Here is a 13,723-nt window from a genome sequence, read left to right on the forward strand (position 1 = left end):
TGGTGCGAAAGGGTTGAATTGCTAGGTGGCATATTGGCCGGAAAGTAGCTCGAGAGCACAGAGCGGCTTCATAGGTGCCCTTGCGAGCTTTTCCTCATTCATCGCCCGAGAAAAGAAACGCTCATCGATCAGCTCCGGCCTGCGTAGCGTTGAAAGAGCACCTCGGGCTCAGCCAAAGCTGAAGCCCAGCGGCGAAAAGATTCTCGATTCGATGCGGGGTCCGTCGCGTCGGGTTCGTAGTGTGCAGAGACGATGCGAGGCAGCGTGGTGGTGCTGTCGAGGTACACCTTGTCCCTTCCCATCGAAGGGGGATCTGCCCAACGAGGCTCGTGATCGACCACGGCATTGTTGCTGCTCGTGCTGCTTTGAGATGTATCGTTGGACGAAGAAGAGGAGGATCTTTTGCGCCTCATGGGCTCGCTGGTGACCCATGCGGGCTTATGGATTCGAACGGTACGCTCCAGCTCCGCTTCTTCGGCCAGTCGATGTTGACGTGTAAGCTTAGCCGCGATCGTGTTTTCGGGAGCGAACGGATCCAACGTCGCTCGAGGGTCGGAGGGTAGGCGAGGCAGAAAAGGATCGGTATCCATCTCGCTCTCGCTCATCTCGTCTATACCCCGTCGATCGAAGATGGGCTCTGAATTTTCATCCACAGTTGCCCGTTTTTTGTTGGTAAAGGAATATTGAGATGCAATAGACTGCGGAAGCGAATCCAGAGGGTTGCTCAATGTCTGAGCTACCATCTCAATGGCCTTGATGGCGTGAGCTTTGCTCTTCTCTTCCGAATCTGCACGTACGTGTAGAGACACTCTCCAACGACGCTTGTTGGAATGCTCCCAAGCGGCAGATGAGCTCCAGATGGGCTCGGATAACTCGAAAGATTCGGCGTTCGAGCCACTGGCCGAAGAGCTTCTGGACATCGAGGGCGTTCTGCTCCCTTCGACACCAAAGAATGCTACGGTCCCAGCAGGTAGAAAGGTACCGTTTAGCGGATGCCTCTTGTCGGCAGAAGGATGCGTCCCGGGTATAGGAGCAGAAAAAGACCTGCCCCTCGCGGCGGCCTTGCATTCGCTCAGCTCTGATGGCTGTCCTAGCTGCGAGGCTGTTGAGCGACGCTTGTGGTGTCGAAGAGCGTCCGAGGGATCTTGCCTCGAATCAGCATCAGATTCCTTTGCTTTCTCGACGGCAGCACCAGCTTGATAACCAGAAAAGTCACTACCTGTAGAATCACCGCTTCGGACGTCGAGATGAACATCACCTTCCAAATCCGAAGTAGAAGCTTCACTAGCAGGGAAGCAGCTTGCAGAAGAATCCTTGTCCGACTCTGAGGTGTCTGATCCTGCCGCATCAAGCTCGGTTGAGAGTCTCGACGTGAGGTACTCTTGCCCAAGCCAAGGTCCTCGAGGAAGAAGCTTCGGGCGCGAGAAACGATTGATTCGAGGATCCAAATTTGCATCTTCTGCCGGCGCTGAGGATGGTGTCTTGGCAACGTCCGCTGGAGATTGAGCCAGTCTGAGGGCCAATGGTGTTTCAGATTGTGCAGCCTCGACAGCAGTGTCGATATTTCTCCTTGGCGTGTCTAGCATGTCAACGGAGCCATTGTTCTCCGTCTCTGAGGAAGTCGTAGGCAAAGATGCCTTGGGTGGAGGCACATTCGAAGTGTTGGGGAACGTCGTCGATCGAGCTCTAGTACTGCTGAATCTTGGAGCTCCGTTTGGAAGAATGGTGACGAAGTCGTAGCCTAGTCCTCGTCGACTCCAGCATCTTCCATGATCCATTGCGCGACCTCTACCGTCCATTGGAGGCGGAAAAAGCAGGCGTTTATCCGGCAGGGGTCCTTTCAACGTCACAGTGGAGTGAGCGTTGACGGTGCGTGGAGCAGAGTCATAGGCGCCTTCGCTCACGTGCGAAGCAGGAGACAGGCTGTAGCAAGAAGGGTCAGGCCACGATTGTCGAGGCAAGTGAGCCAAGGGCAAAGGAACGTGCGCCAGCGGTACTGTTCCGTCTCCGTATACAGTGAGCGTGATGCGTATGTTGCACATGTTCTGGTGCAAGGAGGATGCCGGAGGTAGAGGATTGACAAATACTCGAGCACGCTGCATTCTTGACTCTGCCCTCAGTGCCGCCCTGGGCATGGCAGGGCTACCTGGCCAAGATGTGTGAAGAGCTTCCGACGCCTGCTCGCCTGAGCGCGAAGATGAGGGGTATTGCACACAAGCCCCATTTGGAGCGAGCGCGCCAGGCTTTGGCACCTTTGCGGGGTACGTGGATAGCACGCGTTGAGGCTGGGTAGGGGAATATGCTGGGTAATGCTGGTCGGAAATGTGCACCATCGAGGGCCGCCTAGGCAAGGTCCAAGGACTATCCTGCGTACGCTGCTCCATGGTGAATGCGTAGGACGATAGAAGCTGGCCGCTCCGGGAGTCCAGTTGCGACGCGGTAGTGTGCTAACGGTTGAGATAGATGCTTTGTAGTCAGTGGATAAGAAATATGCCGAGAAGGATAAGAAGCTACGTGGGTAAATGATGTGAGTGTGGATGGAACCTCGATGGTGAACATCGAAAGGTCGTCAAGAGCGAATTGTAACGAGTCAGTTGAGCATTCATCTCTTTCGTCGATTCGTGAGAAGGTGGAAAGAGGTAAACGGCTTAAAGCTCATCTTAAGTAAACTTCCTACGTTCAGCGCAACGGTGAATCGCTCAACGGTCATGCCGCATGGAGCAACATCGCGCTCCACTTGCAGCAATCGCTCCCATTGAGCTGTGGATTGTGGCAACCAAAGCTGAGACTTGCGGCATCTTCGGATGTTGATGCTTCCGAGATGAGGCGAGATGGGTCGCAAAGCGTTTGATCGCCGGCAGTGCAAAGGGCAAAACATACTCTACAAACGACTCTCGTCTGCTATTGCCGTCACATTAGCGGAAGCACAAACAGCTATGCCGTGGTACAGTGTACATGCCGGCGACTTGAACTTGCTCGGTGGCCAAGTCACGAAGGGAATAAATGGTCCCGCAAAGCAGCACTCGGCCTTGTGACGCATACAGACGACTCGAGGGGCCCGCGTCAAAGCAACCGAGCTTGCTTCAGCTGGTCGAAGGCAATCTTATCGGGCCCGCTGTCTTGGGTCTAGGTCGCCGTTGCGATGCTTCCGTGTCATGTTAGCCATTGGCTTTGTAGCATTTTCCCCTTTCCGCAAGCAAAAGCTGCCGAGCGAGGCGTTCCGCTGTCTACGTGGCCATTTTCGCGTCCGCGAGTGCAGCACCTTTGATGCTTCGAGCACGCCAGTCGCGAGCTGCGCAGAGGAAAAGTGTTGGCGCTCTTTTCTGCACACGAGCCGTTGAACCGTCGAGATCAAGAATGTTGGTAGAGTTCCTGAATGCGTCCCGAATGTAGGATCGCGTGCGGCGATGATGGTTGACCGTTGTGTCGGATGTTTAAGGAACTTCCTATCACGGCCGGCCTGCTGCAGCAACCCCCTGCCGGCGGCATATTCGCGCCCGCGCGTTTGTTCTGACGCCCAGGGAATTTGATCCCGGCGCGCACACGTGATTGCGCTGTGCACCCCGATTTCATTCAAGATTTACATTCAAAATTCAGATTCAAAATTCAAACTCTGCTTTGCTCCTTTTGAATATCGCTGCGAAGCGCCATGCTGCCTGCAGGGACTCGAAGCTTGATCTTGCTTGATGCGTGACCCCTCCTTCCAACACCCACACAACACGCTCTTTGAGTGCGCTCACGGTCCTGGACAGCAACTCGAGCAGATTGTCTAAAAAGAAGGAACAACAAACAAGTCATACGATGTAGACCGCAAGCGGTGACCCAATTCGAGCAAGCCCGCGCACTACTTACGACCACGAGCGGATGCAAAATCTCCGCGTGTGTGCTGTACTTTGAACACAGTCGATCGGTGTCTCGCTTATAAGGCAAATGTCGGCGGGCTCATCACTATATAGCAGCAGCGTGAAGCGACAGCAATGAATTCCTAGCAGACACTGACTGGGAATCTTGACTGAGGGGACGTTTCACGTCTTGACCACTGCCGTGGCCTGTGGCGATAGCCACCCATGATGGATGGTGGCGGAGGCATGGGCATTCAGAAGAGGCCTTTCGATATCAAGTGGCGCATACAATCACGAATGCAAAGCGAGCTGCTAGAGACCTCATCGATTTTGCTCATTCGTACGATTGGCGAAGTCAAATGTGTCGCACAGCCCATCCAAGACGATCACGAAGATATTGCGCTACGTTGATCGAGCGGAAAAGTCGCCGGCCCGACAATCACAATGCTCTGCTAGATCGATGTTGCATCGACGACGATGAGGGCGGCGGCGGCGGCGGCGGTGCGTGATCTTATCGAGATTTGGCACATCGCCCTGCTAGCATGGAGCGACGTCGAGATCGACACAGCCTGAGAACGTCAAGTGCCCGCACGGCACATCTGCCAGTCCAAACGGATGATAATCTAGGTCAGGATTTGTGCCTATTTGATGATTGGTACAGACCGACAGACCAGCACGCCACGAACACGCTACGTCATCCCTTTGCCACATCCGTTGGTTCTGCTGTAGTATGATCAATTGTGAGGGCGGTGCGACTATCAACTTTTGCTGTTGGGAATCACACCTTCGCCAAAATCTGAGCAACTGGCAACAAGTTTCGGTCTGATAGACGTGTAGCCAATGGCCTGCGCGGGTGAACGATCAAACGCTTCATACGAAATTGAGGGCGTTTGCCACGCGGAACTTGGGAGGTCTCGCACCTGCACACTCACCGCTCACCGTCAACTCGAAGCTAGGAGGAAGAACGGCGGCTGTCATCCCATCATGCCTTGGAGCAGTGCGCGTCTGCGCGATCCATTCCTACTTTGGCCGGCACATGGCAGTCGAGCAGTCGTGAGTGTATGGACAGAAGCAAGACGTGGCTGTGCGAATCGGATGCGACAGATTCGCTGGGTCCAGTGCGTGTCCAAACGAGTGCTGGCCGGCCCAATCGATATACGCTCAACTCTCATTCGAGTCCTACGGACAGGTTTGAGTGGACTATGCCTACCGCTGGCGATAACCAGCTCTCTCGGCCTCGGCGTAGTCTGTCGAACGACAAGCACACACAAACGAATCGAGAAAGGGGGAGTCTTCAAGATAGCAGCCAACGTCTAGCCCGATCCGTTCCCGAGTCGTGAGACACTAACGATTCCTGCTCAACATGCTGACTCTCTGTACACGCTCGGCCGCCGCCACCAGTCGATGGGTGAAATCGACGTGCGTCTATGCAACAGTCGGTAGTCATCATTTTCGAAATTTCGTGACTACCCGACCTTGCCCTTCTCCCCTCGCCACCAGATGTGAGGCCTTCACCGCCGCGCCGCCTCATTCTTTCACGATTGGTGATTTGCGCCGCTTGATGAGGCTGATAGGAGGCCAATGAAGTACACCGAGGTGCGCAAGGTTATGTCACCTTCAGCCAAAAGTCGAGTGTCGAAACTCGCCACCACGAGCGCAAATCATTTGTTGCAAGTTGAGATTCTTGATCGAACCAGTCGAGTTTCTTATTCTGGCAGCCTTTGCACTTCTGCGTCGTGGCTCAATCTGAGTTGCACGACTGCACACATGTTGACGAGAGGCAATTTGTAACTGAAAGGTGCTGATGCTTGTCGGATGTGACAACCAAAGCCAGGTATAGCAAGAGCACATCGCAAGTCGTGAGTCACGAGCGAAAAGTGTAGCAGATCACCCGTGGCTCTTCGTTCCGTGCGGCAGGGGTGATTGTGATTGTGATCCATGATTCTAATTGTGACTTTGAGACTTTTTGCATGGTAGTGACATTCAACTGATGCCACCAGTCGTGAGTTGAGTGGTGTACGTGAAACTTGCATGCCTTTGCGGCCCGCTTTGGTACGTGCGGCGCAGGGGACAACGTTCACGGCAGCTGTGAAGCGGAAATGGCGTCTCCGAATCAGGTTCGTGTGTGACTTGTGAAACAAGAGTTCATCAGCCATGCAGCCGAGGATCACATTATTCTGATTGAAACCGCAAAAGGTACATCACATTTTAGCCCAATGCTGCAGTCCGAGGAGGATTGAGTGCGAATGCTGAATCATTAGGCGGAGCGCCTATAGCCACGCATTTGGGATCGATATACGCGTACCGCCGTTGCTGTGATCCGCAAGGGCTGCCGTTGCATGGCGGTGCTAAGCACCCACACTCACACGACTGCTCAGACTCGGACAATCGCTCAAAAAGCGGGTGGGTGATGGACTTGTCCAACTTGACTGCGCCTTCTCTTCTCTTCAATCCCAATTCAGATTCGTGAGTTTGACTTCCTGGGTCTCCCTCGCACGCCTGCTCAGCTCCTGCGCCATCAAGTCGCACAACACGCGCTCCCGTGCATGCACAACTTGAGCTGCTCGTTCGTCGCACTTTTCCCCATCCTCCTGCCTCGTCTCCGTGAATAGCGAGCACGGTCGACCTCTTCGCTCAACTGTGCACGAGCCGCGAGCACCGTGAGTGAGCATCTCATTTCGCCCTTCAACCGGCCACCTTTCAACTGCCGCCCATCACCTGCACCTCTAACGACTGGGCGCAATCGTCGCTCCCAACCGACGCCCCTCTGGCAGTGACAGATATCGCACACTCGCATGCGCTTCAGCCCGCCTTGCACAGTCCCCTTGCTGTTTTGCCGAACAACCAAAAAAAAAAACATCAGCAGCAGCTCTCCGACCATGCTCTCCCTCTCTTCGGCATGCGTCGATCCGATTACGGCAAACTCGAGCAATTTCATGCTCAAGCCCGCTCCAAAGGGCCGGCAACCTCGTCGATGCCTTGGCCACAAAGCTGTCGCTGCCCAGGTAGCCTCCCTCGTGCATGAGAGCGGGACCAAGGTGGACAGCCAAGCTGATCAAGAATGGTCGGCACGCTTGAGGTCGCGGCAGAGCCAAGCATCTAGTGTCGTTGGCGCTACTCCTCGCGGGTATGAACCACTTGGACGCTTCTGAACGTCTCAGATCTGTCATGTCGGGGCGGTCAGGTGAGCGCCCAAACTACGAGGTGAGTCAAAGAAAGGATTTCTTTCCGAGCCAGGCCAGACTTTTTCCCTAGCGAGCTGACAGCGACAAATGCCGTCCTCTCCCACAACTCCTTTTGTTCTCTTTGCCTTTCGTTTCTTTCATTTTTTTTTCTCTTTGGATGCACCGAATATCCTTCTTGCGACCATCACTTTTGCCCAAAAGCACGGCAATGTGTCAGCTGCTACCTTAAGTGAGGAGAAGCCAACATCGATCAGATCACCGCAATAATGGAAGCGTGTTGGCACCGTTATCTGGGAAGCGGAGTCTTCATTCTCGGGTGCTCTCCCAAAACACTGATCGGCTACATCCATGCACGAAGAGGCATGAAGAGAAGCAGACTTGACGCGCCGCTACGCCACTATGCCCCAGTGATCGACGCCATTCTTCCTTTCGCAATGGACCAGATATGAGATTGGCAGCAAGAGATGCTATCCGCATACAGTCGCCTTTCACTTCCGAAGGGATCACTCCTAGCCACGCGGAAGCCTGATTATGTAGCTTCAAAGCGCCTGCACATCAGTATTGAAACATTTCAATGTACTACTACCTCCATTCGCTGCGGGCAGGTCTGATTAAAGAAAGCTGCAAGCTGACCATTGCTAACGTGGGCTCAGAGGGCGTTGTACTCTTGCACTGCATTCATACAAGGGTGAGATCAGCATGACACGCAGACTCACAGACTCGCAACTGAGAGAAGGGCTTTACAAAAGCACTTACCGCGCACGATGAAGTTGACCAGAACGGCGATAAAGAGGGCGATACAGATGAGCGGCGGCCCCACGAGGTCGTCTGTGGGCATCGAGCACCGCATTACAAGGAGGTCAAGATCAGCTACAGCTTCAAGTCGGTCCAGTCCCGCCGTGCTGTTCCGAATCCCACTTACCAAAGTCACCAGCGTATTTACGTTTGATGAGAGTCACTCTGCGTTGGTAGCTCCACAAACCCCACAAGAGCGTAGCTACGGCAATGGCGGCATACACGATTCCAAAGTTTCGGATGGTGGAGGCGTTGGGACCTTCTGGCACTTCAGGACCGGGTGTTCCGCCTGGTGTGTCTGGGAGACGGTGAGCGAAGTAGCCAGCGCTATTGAACAGTGCTAGAGAGAAGGAGCCCAGCAGAACCGAGACGCGCAACCACGAGATCCAAGTTCTCTGTGGGGGCAAAGAGGAAAAGTGAAAGGCAAGCGTCGGCGCGTGAATACAGGTAAGACCAAGCTTAATCTTTGCTGCACGAAGCTGACGAAAAGCCACGCGAATCACCATCCCTTCCACCTGCATTCTCCTTGGCGATTCCTGTTTGCAAACATCTGCCAGCCCAGTCGCATGTCGTGCACAAAGCGTTGCATTCACACCAATACCACTTACCTCGTTGGCGAACCAAACCTTAGCCTCGACCCTGACTGCGCTCTTCACTGGCTTAGGTCTAGGCACACGTCTTTCCGGTGGCAAGTCCAGCACGCTTCCATACCCATCCGTTCCCGTCGTACCGCTAGGTCCAGCAACAGAGGCAGCGTTGCCGAAGCCCTCTGATTGCTGGTGAGAATCAGGAATCAGAGCTTCTCGTTCTGCTTGTTCCGTCTCGGAAGAGGACCAGCCAAGTGCGGATTGCAGAGCTACGACGCTTCGCCTGTAGGCTAGCGAGAGCGTGCCTCGACTAGGAGGATCGGCTAATCCGTGCCCTTGGCGCGACATTTTTGATTGGCGAGCAAATCCTCAAGGTCTTGAGATGAGATGAATGCGTCGACTTGGAGACGCTCTTGTAGTTCTTCGGCTGACCCGAATCAGGATGGCGGAGACTTGAGGGAGGGCCAGAGGGAAGCGAGCTGCTCCGTGCCTCTTTCGTGTTCAACAAGCTGATGATGAAGGGGTTCGAAGTGATTGGCGATTCATCGGTGATCACGTTTGAGCAACCTATTCATGGTCATGTGTACCGAAAGTCCAGAGTCAGAGAAGTCAATTGTTCGGGTGTTTACCCGAGCACGTGCGTGAATGCATGAGCTGCCTGCCGCGTCACCGTAGGAGATTCAGCGATCGAAGCTGCTGCATCACGGGCGTCCTACTGTATATGGCGAGCGCCCTATCACCCAGCCTGCGTCAGGTGCGTCGCACAGACGCGATGCGATAGATATATCCGCACGCACGCAAATATACAGGCTGCATCCCACATCGGTCAAGCATCACAGCCGAGTGAAAGACAGCCACGCCACGTGGCGTTGATCGTGCACAGGCCGGCCTGACCCCTAGCCCGACCCTCACATCGTGGTATGTTGATGGCGCGGACGCACACATATCGAGGCATTCATCCGCACTCTGGTAGCAATCTTCTTCGTCTCCAGACCCCTTTGACAGCATTGAGCTAGTCTGCGCAGCGTGACACACTTGCCGAGCGAAGCAGCGGCATCTACGAGACTGCAACGACGGCGATCGACCCATTCTAAGGCCGGCTCAGAGTCAACGTAAAGGTGATCGACTAGGATCGCTCGAGTCAGGTAGACCACGCCGTTGTAGCTCCAGACTTTTAGCCACCTCAATTTCGCAATCGCTCGTGGGTTGCCCAGCATGTCTCGCCCACTCAACGACGACGAGGTGCTGACGGAGATGAAGAAGATGGTGAGTAGACCGGCGGGCTGCGTTACCTGTGGAGGGAATCAACAACGCTCAGGCGGAGGTGGCAGGGGCTCGCAGCACTTCCAAGGGAGGTGCTACCCCTAGCACACATGAGGACAGAGTAACGTTGAGGAAGCGTGGATACAAGGAGATGGAGGCTCGAGCACAAGAGGACCAATTTGCTGCATGTTCGAACGCATGCTCTCAACCCTACCCCCGTCAGACGCGCGCGCTACATCCTGCTGAGACTCACCTCGGCGCGGTATCTTCTTATGACCGAACCCCTCTTACTTCTCCAGGTCGCCTTCATCAAGCAAGAAGCGATGGAAAAGGCTCGAGAAATCCAAGTGAAAGCTGACGAGGAGTTCGCGATCGAGAAGGTAAGCAAGGTGATCCGAAGATGTCCATTGAAACATTCCAAATTGATCAGTCGCAAACATCTTTTGCGACCACCTTAGGCAAAGATCGTGCGCCAGGAAGCAATCTCAATCGAGTCTACGTACGAAAAGAAGGCTAAACAAGCTCAGACTGCTCAGAAAATGTGCGTAATGGTGCGGCTAGAGCGGGCAGCGAGAGGGAGGGGAGCGATTTTATGGAATAGGGGTGGAGAAGAGGAAAAGCCAAGCCGATCGCCCAGGACGATGCGACGAGAAGCAGCGTGACATCTGACCGCTCAAGCCTTTGGCTGTGCATGAGCCTGTGTGGAGGTGCCACTGCGAACACTCGCTGCTGCCAGGTTGCCGAACGTGGCCGCGCCGGAAGTATGCCCAGTCTGGCTGATGGCGCTCCTAACCTGACATTGTTCGATCTTCTTAAAGTGCCCAATCCACATCGACGAACCAGTCCCGCTTGAAGATTCTGCAATCCAAAGAAGCGCACCTTCAAGAGCTGTTCGACGAAGCTCGAGGCAGATTGGTGGAGCTGTCTCGAGATCAAGAGAAGTATTCCAAACTTTTGCAAAATCTCATCTTGCAGGGTCTGTTGCAATTGGTGGAGCCAAAGGTATCCATTACTGCCAGGTCCACGGATGTGCAGATTGTTCAGCAGGCCGCTAAGCAGGCGGAGAAGCTTTACCAGGAGAAGACTGGCAAGAGCATTCAAACCAAGGTGGAGGAGGGTTTGTCAAAGGACAGGTGAGTTCAGCTGCTTTGCGGGAAGGTTGTTGATTCCGATGTCATGCTTAGCATGGCTTCTGGATATGTTTCGCCACCTAGCTCGGGCGGTATCATGCTTGCCGGCCACGAGGGGCGTATCAAGATCAACAACACCCTTGATGAGAGGCTCAGACTTTGCGAAGAGCGCATGCTTCCAGAAATTGGTGCTAGCTGCTTTGGATCCAACCCTAACAGACGTTTTACCAACTAAGTGAGCCTCAGTGTCCGCCTGCGACCAGGCTCGGAGGCACGCAAGCGCCCTCCCAGCCGTGCTCTGCTTCGCGCACGTCAGGTTCCGCTTCCAGCACTTGTACATGACCTTCCGACTAACGACTCCAGATTCTTTCAAATCCATCAAATCCGCATCGTGCGAAATCGGACTCCCAAGGTCTTACGTGCTCGCATCTTGACAAGCTGTAGATTTCGTCGAGACAGCGAACGCTCGGATCGGCCCGACCAGTCTACTCATCTTCCGCAGCATCCCTTTTCGACTGTGTTGGGCCGAGAAGCGCGGGCGCTTCATTCGCTTTCTTTGCAGGATATAAGCATCACGCTTTGGTAGACGTACAAGTACAAGTAGACGCGAAGTGCGACTTGGCGCAGTGCATGATCTGTGCTCATGGCTGGCCCGCGTCCGACCGAAAGAAAACAGCGCGCGCAAACTTGACATGACTGGCCGCGACCAGCCTGTTGGACGGTGTTACACTGAAGGCATTTTGAAGGCTGTGTCACCGGGCTCCATTCTCCTGAACCTGCTCACTCATCACGCTCCCCTCGCCTTCGGATGTGGAATGACTGCGAATAGTCCCGGCCTTTGGCCGTGCTGCCGAAGAGGCAGCTTGAACAGTGCTGGATTCGGAACGAGCGGAAGCTTGTTGCAAGGACTCCATCTGCCTCTCGAGCTTCACTAGACGCTCGCCTATACCCATCAAAAGCACTCGAATCTGAGCAAATGGACGTTTTCAAGAGAGTAAGCCTTTGACTGGCACGAATCGGATAAGATGACTGCACGCAATGGACTGATGCAAATGGACCGTCACGTCTGAACTCACTCGCTGATCGTCCCGACCAGGAGGCACGGGTGTCCTTGAAAAACCGGTTTGCGCTTGACCATGCCCCGCAGGACCATCAATGCCTGCGGCAACATTCGTCACTACCGGAGTCACGTATCGCCTGTTTGCGCCTCGCTCGACCGTATCGAAGACTTCGTTTGGTCCGATTTGTTCTCCATGTGTCGAAGCTAGCGCTGTGAGCGGCTCGGCCACAGGGGCCTCTGCGGTCAAGTCTCCTGCTTCTGCCTCGACAGAGTCTCGCTGAGGATGTCCATGAGCTGCGTTGGCTTGGCTTGTCCCGAGCTGATAGCTGCCAAGCGCCAAGCAGCACATGGCGTGAGCACTTGTGCTTGTAGACATGCGATCTGCCAGGCTTCTACTTACACGCGAACCTGAGTCACTTGAAAAGAATACGCATCTCGAAGATCGTCCAGTGCTCGAGAGGTGGTCCTGTACATTCGCCCTAGCGCGGCTCCGCATGAACAAGTAAACGAAGAGTAGGTTCTGCGGATCCAAGACAGCACTGTAGCGTGAGCAAGCGGTCCAGGAGATGCCGCTTCCTAAACATCCCATTCAATGCTACTCACGAGCCAACGTCGAGCCCTCCTTCGGTCGAGGTGATAAAAGTCCTATCCACGACGACTTCGTCAGTTGCAGCTGGAGGAAACATGATGAGTAGAGCTCGTCAGTCGCCTGCAGGACTCATAGCCGGTAGCACGTTGCGTCCCACATGCTGAGCTGTGCGTGAGCTTCTAGTCGCGGCACTCACAGGACAAAACCAGAAGTCCAAGCTCCCTCTGAGCAGCCACCCAAGAAAAGCTGTCACCCAGCACCACGCCGCAAGCGTCGCATTGGAAGACAAGCAAAGGACTGTCCTCCCCTTCCTCTGGTTCTCTCGACTCCCTCTGCTCTTCCTCCCGCTCCTCCTCATCCGCCACGACAGACTCCGCAAGTGCATGTCGCAAAGGCGCTCCTTCGGTTATCGCTCCATTCGTGTGCCCTGATCGGTACCCGCCACGAAGAAAATCCAACCGACGGTTGGTGGGCGGTGGATCTGGCGAGAGGATGCCAGATCCAGGGACAGGGGTTGAGTATTCCCTCTTTACGGCAGGACTTTCGAGCGGCATTGGGCTAGGTCTGGGAGATGGCGAAGGTAAAGCGGGTGGACCCATTGGGATTCTGGAAGAAGAAGCAGAGGCAGCAGGACGATCTGTCAAGCCTTGACTCCAATCTTCCTGCTCATCTCCTGGACCAGATCTTCTGGCCTGTCCATACCTCCTCCTCTTGCTCATCCTCTCGTCCGTCCTAGCTTGTTGGATGTGTCTCGGAAGCGCAGGGGGTCTCATCAGCCCGGCACTCTCGTCTCGATCTGATCGTGCCCTCAGCACCGAGGAGACCTCCACGACAGGGGATTCGCCCGGGCTCGATGTGGACCTGACAGAAGCCCTGTGTGCGTTTGCTCGTGGGTGCGCTGCGTCCAGCTCGTCGGGTGAGGAAGAGGCGCGCGACATTCGGACGCACGCTGTAGATCGACGTTGATGCCAGACCTGAAGCCTGCCTGCTGTGGATGAGCTCGTCGAGAAGGCCCAGGGGAAAGGGCAGGGGTCGAGAGGTCGGCAGCGAAATGTGCGAGAGCGCTACCTCATAGCTGCAACATGCAGATGTAGATTCACGATTGCTCCCCAACGAAAGAGTCCCACGCGCAGCACATTCGCGATTGGAGCGTTTGCATGGTACGAGCTTGAGAACGGGACATACCTAGGTATATGCATACATATATAATCACGAGTCACGAGTCACGACTGTGGGTACCAATTTACCCGCCAGCCGCCGCGCATTACGCGA

At 54.8% G+C, this 13,723-nt stretch overlaps 5 protein-coding genes across 5 annotated transcripts; 2 read left to right on the top strand and 3 right to left on the bottom strand.

The window, feature by feature from the left end:
* Positions 1-64: 64 nt before the first annotated feature.
* Positions 65-2,493, bottom strand: IE81DRAFT_241583 (hypothetical protein). Its single transcript, XM_025511228.1, has 2 exons — positions 798-2,493; positions 65-698 (listed from the first exon to the last, which is right to left on the bottom strand). The coding sequence occupies exons 1-2, from the start codon at positions 2,382-2,384 to the stop codon at positions 129-131; spliced, it is 2,157 nt and encodes a 718-aa protein (XP_025372036.1). The 5' UTR covers positions 2,385-2,493; the 3' UTR covers positions 65-128.
* A 1,975-nt stretch (positions 2,494-4,468) lies between these two features.
* On the top strand, positions 4,469-5,354 carry IE81DRAFT_241592 (hypothetical protein). The gene has a single exon (XM_025511229.1). The coding sequence runs from the start codon at positions 4,683-4,685 to the stop codon at positions 5,157-5,159; it is 477 nt and encodes a 158-aa protein (XP_025372037.1). The 5' UTR covers positions 4,469-4,682; the 3' UTR covers positions 5,160-5,354.
* A 1,955-nt stretch (positions 5,355-7,309) lies between these two features.
* Positions 7,310-9,133, bottom strand: IE81DRAFT_320852 (hypothetical protein). Its single transcript, XM_025513157.1, has 4 exons — positions 8,431-9,133; positions 7,950-8,217; positions 7,784-7,855; positions 7,310-7,699 (listed from the first exon to the last, which is right to left on the bottom strand). Exons 1-4 carry the CDS (start codon positions 8,755-8,757, stop codon positions 7,677-7,679), a joined length of 690 nt encoding a protein of 229 aa, XP_025372038.1. The 5' UTR covers positions 8,758-9,133; the 3' UTR covers positions 7,310-7,676.
* A 106-nt stretch (positions 9,134-9,239) lies between these two features.
* Positions 9,240-11,196, top strand: IE81DRAFT_320853 (putative vacuolar ATP synthase subunit E). The gene is made up of 5 exons (XM_025513158.1): positions 9,240-9,675; positions 9,972-10,052; positions 10,131-10,213; positions 10,491-10,805; positions 10,887-11,196. Exons 1-5 carry the CDS (start codon positions 9,625-9,627, stop codon positions 11,035-11,037), a joined length of 681 nt encoding a protein of 226 aa, XP_025372039.1. The 5' UTR covers positions 9,240-9,624; the 3' UTR covers positions 11,038-11,196.
* A 94-nt stretch (positions 11,197-11,290) lies between these two features.
* On the bottom strand, positions 11,291-13,601 carry IE81DRAFT_364576 (hypothetical protein). The gene is made up of 5 exons (XM_025516870.1): positions 12,648-13,601; positions 12,466-12,535; positions 12,263-12,382; positions 11,879-12,188; positions 11,291-11,770 (listed from the first exon to the last, which is right to left on the bottom strand). Exons 1-5 carry the CDS (start codon positions 13,387-13,389, stop codon positions 11,555-11,557), a joined length of 1,458 nt encoding a protein of 485 aa, XP_025372040.1. The 5' UTR covers positions 13,390-13,601; the 3' UTR covers positions 11,291-11,554.
* Positions 13,602-13,723: the final 122 nt, after the last annotated feature.

The sequence above is a fragment of the Ceraceosorus guamensis genome (assembly GCF_003144195.1).
Source record: "Ceraceosorus guamensis strain MCA 4658 unplaced genomic scaffold IE81scaffold_8, whole genome shotgun sequence".
Taxonomy (NCBI): domain Eukaryota; kingdom Fungi; phylum Basidiomycota; class Exobasidiomycetes; order Ceraceosorales; family Ceraceosoraceae; genus Ceraceosorus; species Ceraceosorus guamensis.

What these genes read in the sequence shown, in the direction of transcription:
- IE81DRAFT_241583 (XM_025511228.1), bottom strand. Translation starts at nt 2,384, where the DNA reads ATGGAGCAGCGTACGCAGGATAGTCCTTGGACCTTGCCTAGGCGGCCC. An exon ending in GTTGGAGAGTGTCTCTACAC is followed by an intron (nt 699 to 797) that starts GTACGTGCAGAT and finishes TCGCTTCCGCAG; the next exon opens with TCTATTGCATCTCAATATTC.
- IE81DRAFT_241592 (XM_025511229.1), top strand. Translation starts at nt 4,683, where the DNA reads ATGGCCTGCGCGGGTGAACGATCAAACGCTTCATACGAAATTGAGGGC.
- IE81DRAFT_320852 (XM_025513157.1), bottom strand. Translation starts at nt 8,757, where the DNA reads ATGTCGCGCCAAGGGCACGGATTAGCCGATCCTCCTAGTCGAGGCACG. An exon ending in AGGTTTGGTTCGCCAACGAG is followed by an intron (nt 8,218 to 8,430) that starts GTAAGTGGTATT and finishes TTGCCCCCACAG; the next exon opens with AGAACTTGGATCTCGTGGTT. An exon ending in GGTCAACTTCATCGTGCGCG is followed by an intron (nt 7,700 to 7,783) that starts GTAAGTGCTTTT and finishes GTATGAATGCAG; the next exon opens with TGCAAGAGTACAACGCCCTC.
- IE81DRAFT_320853 (XM_025513158.1), top strand. Translation starts at nt 9,625, where the DNA reads ATGTCTCGCCCACTCAACGACGACGAGGTGCTGACGGAGATGAAGAAG. An exon ending in GCTCAGACTGCTCAGAAAAT is followed by an intron (nt 10,214 to 10,490) that starts GTGCGTAATGGT and finishes ATCTTCTTAAAG; the next exon opens with TGCCCAATCCACATCGACGA. An exon ending in GAGGGTTTGTCAAAGGACAG is followed by an intron (nt 10,806 to 10,886) that starts GTGAGTTCAGCT and finishes TTCGCCACCTAG; the next exon opens with CTCGGGCGGTATCATGCTTG.
- IE81DRAFT_364576 (XM_025516870.1), bottom strand. Translation starts at nt 13,389, where the DNA reads ATGTCGCGCGCCTCTTCCTCACCCGACGAGCTGGACGCAGCGCACCCA. An exon ending in GGAGGGCTCGACGTTGGCTC is followed by an intron (nt 12,383 to 12,465) that starts GTGAGTAGCATT and finishes TTGGATCCGCAG; the next exon opens with AACCTACTCTTCGTTTACTT. An exon ending in CTGGTCGGGACGATCAGCGA is followed by an intron (nt 11,771 to 11,878) that starts GTGAGTTCAGAC and finishes CCATTTGCTCAG; the next exon opens with ATTCGAGTGCTTTTGATGGG.